The sequence below is a fragment of the Amphimedon queenslandica genome, unplaced genomic scaffold, assembly GCF_000090795.2.
Source record: "Amphimedon queenslandica unplaced genomic scaffold, v1.1 AMPQUscaffold_7836_Cont20217, whole genome shotgun sequence".
NCBI lineage: Eukaryota > Metazoa > Porifera > Demospongiae > Haplosclerida > Niphatidae > Amphimedon > Amphimedon queenslandica.
Window position 1 is genome coordinate 1 of NW_003551884.1, and position 2,236 is coordinate 2,236.

General features: G+C 37.1%; 2 protein-coding genes across 2 annotated transcripts; both read right to left on the bottom strand.

Annotated features, from left to right (window-relative positions):
• Window positions 1-571: 571 nt before the first annotated feature.
• On the bottom strand, window positions 572-1,177 carry LOC105315821 (serine/threonine-protein kinase CTR1-like). The gene has a single exon (XM_011410578.1). It carries the CDS (start codon window positions 1,175-1,177, stop codon window positions 572-574), a length of 606 nt encoding a protein of 201 aa, XP_011408880.1.
• On the bottom strand, window positions 591-2,196 carry LOC109591564 (101 kDa malaria antigen-like). Its single transcript, XM_020007279.1, has 3 exons — window positions 2,031-2,196; window positions 1,806-1,964; window positions 591-1,715 (listed from the first exon to the last, which is right to left on the bottom strand). The coding sequence occupies exons 2-3, from the start codon at window positions 1,933-1,935 to the stop codon at window positions 1,240-1,242; spliced, it is 606 nt and encodes a 201-aa protein (XP_019862838.1). The 5' UTR covers window positions 1,936-1,964; window positions 2,031-2,196; the 3' UTR covers window positions 591-1,239.
• Between the last annotated feature and the right edge of the window lie 40 nt (window positions 2,197-2,236).

Below are 2,236 nucleotides of genomic sequence, written 5' to 3' on the forward strand. Positions count from 1 at the left end.
TGTACAACTACATTTCAGGAACATTTCAGTATGTTCTACAATACTATTATGAAATATTTCCTGTACGCATCGGGTGAGCACTGGGTAATGGAGGCGTGGTTGATACTAGTACACTCCCTCCCATAGATAATAGAGTAAAGGAAAAAAACTTTTCCTTTACTCTATTATCTATGCTCCCTCCTCAGCTACGGGAAGAAGAAATAGCTGAAGTGGAGATGGAGAGTTAAGAACATGTACATCAATAATATTAATAATAATAATTATTATTATTATTTTAATTTGCTTTTTTTTCTAATTTTTTGTATGATACAATAAAGTAGGCTAAACTTACATCATACATGTACTCTGAGCAAAGAATGTCTTTGCTTTGAGTAACTAAGTTACACGGTTGACGATTAGCTGGACTTTCTGATTAAAATTACAAAATTAAGAGAAAAAAACTGGAATTGGGAGAGACAAAGAAATTGGAATAGGATAATAAGGTACAAAATTCAGCAAAAATTATTCTAAACTCAAAAAAAGATTACAAGGTAGTATGCTTGTAAGCTAAGAATATGCAGCGGTTTATGTATCAAATGTTCATCCTTTCCAATGACTCTATTACTTGAGCCATAGTAGGACGAGCTCTAGGATCAACATTAAGTCCTCTTTGTATGAGAGACTTCATATCAGACCAGGAGACACTACCAGATTGTACTTCTCTCTCTGTTGTAGTCATTTCTGGTTGAGAGTGCAAATTCATTTCCATAAGGAGAACAGAGTAACTGTAAACATCCATTGCTGGACTGTGTTGATCAGGATCACGAGCTTCTGGTGCAGCATATGCTGGATTGCCTGGCATAACAGTACTACCAGTGCCTTGATGCAATTTAGCTGTACCATAATCTGCTACTTTAGCTTCATAACCAGTAGCTCCAGTGCAAGGCTTCAATAATACGTTAGGACTGCTCACATCTCTGTGAATAATAGGCTGAGGCTTAAACAGGTGAAGGTAGTTGAGGCCTAAAGCTACATCTTGAGCAATACTCAGAATCTGTTGATTGGTTAATCGGTTTCTGTGAAGCTCCTCACAAATACTTGTGCTCATCAGCTCAGTCAAGATGAGAGGATTACCCACTTTAGTTGCACCAATAAACTGGACCAGGTTAGGATGACGCACTAGTGATGCTATACTCATTTCCCTGGAGAAACGAGCTAAATTGACATCTGAGATGATGATAGTATGAAGTGACTTGACAGCTACTCTTTTGCCTCTAAAATACCAACTGTAACGACAGCATAAGATCCTCTTCCTAACTCCTCCATTGTCAAAGTCAACTCATCATTATCAATAACCCAGTGATCATCAGTAAGTGCTTGTTGCTGGTACCTACGAACTGCCTCTTCAGACTCACGTAGCTCCCTATCCTTCTCCTGTAGCTCCCTATCCTTCTCTTGTACTACCCTATCTTTCTCCAGTAGCTCCATATCCTTCTGCTCCAGTTGTTGATGATAAGCTTGTGCTTCTCTCTCTTTCTCTTCAAGACTCTTCATAAGAGTTTGTACAGTTTGTTCAATATCAGCTGTATCTCCTTTTCTTGGTTTCTGGTACTCCTCCAACCATATTCTTCTTCCTGTCTGTAGTTGCTGCTGATACTTCTTCTTGTAATGTTCCCCAGTCATCAATTTAGAATCATATGTACCACCTACTTGACACTTTCCCCTGCAGTCATTAACTAAAAATGTAATAATAATAAAATTTAATAGATGTGAAGAGTCTCCACTTCAACTGATGTAAAACTAAAATTTACATGAATGCAACTGACCAAGTTCTGTTAACATGGCAATGTTACGATTAGTAGCAAATATTCCATTTCTATCAACACATCCTCCAACAGTTATATTATCCAAACAAAATGAGGACTCATAATGAACACTGAGACAGAATGACTCCATCTCTTACTAACAGAGTGAGGTACATCTAACTGTTTGAAATAAATTGATAATCTTACATGTATCTCACTATAGTATTAGAGATCTTATTAACATACCTTTGTCCAGGAATGTTGAGTGATGTTAAAAATCCAACAATCATCTAATGTATCATTATTCTTATCCAACCCACCACTTATCACTAACATAGGACAGCCTGATCCAGTTATAATAATAGCACCTGCATGATAACGTCTACCCACAGGCCATTGGTCTATTGCTTCAGGTTTTTTATACACTGCTAGAACTAAAGATAGAATTAATA

What these genes read in the sequence shown, in the direction of transcription:
- LOC109591564 (XM_020007279.1), bottom strand. Translation starts at nt 1,935, where the DNA reads ATGGAGTCATTCTGTCTCAGTGTTCATTATGAGTCCTCATTTTGTTTG. An exon ending in TGCCATGTTAACAGAACTTG is followed by an intron (nt 1,716 to 1,805) that starts GTCAGTTGCATT and finishes TTACATTTTTAG; the next exon opens with TTAATGACTGCAGGGGAAAG.
- LOC105315821 (XM_011410578.1), bottom strand. Translation starts at nt 1,177, where the DNA reads ATGAGTATAGCATCACTAGTGCGTCATCCTAACCTGGTCCAGTTTATT.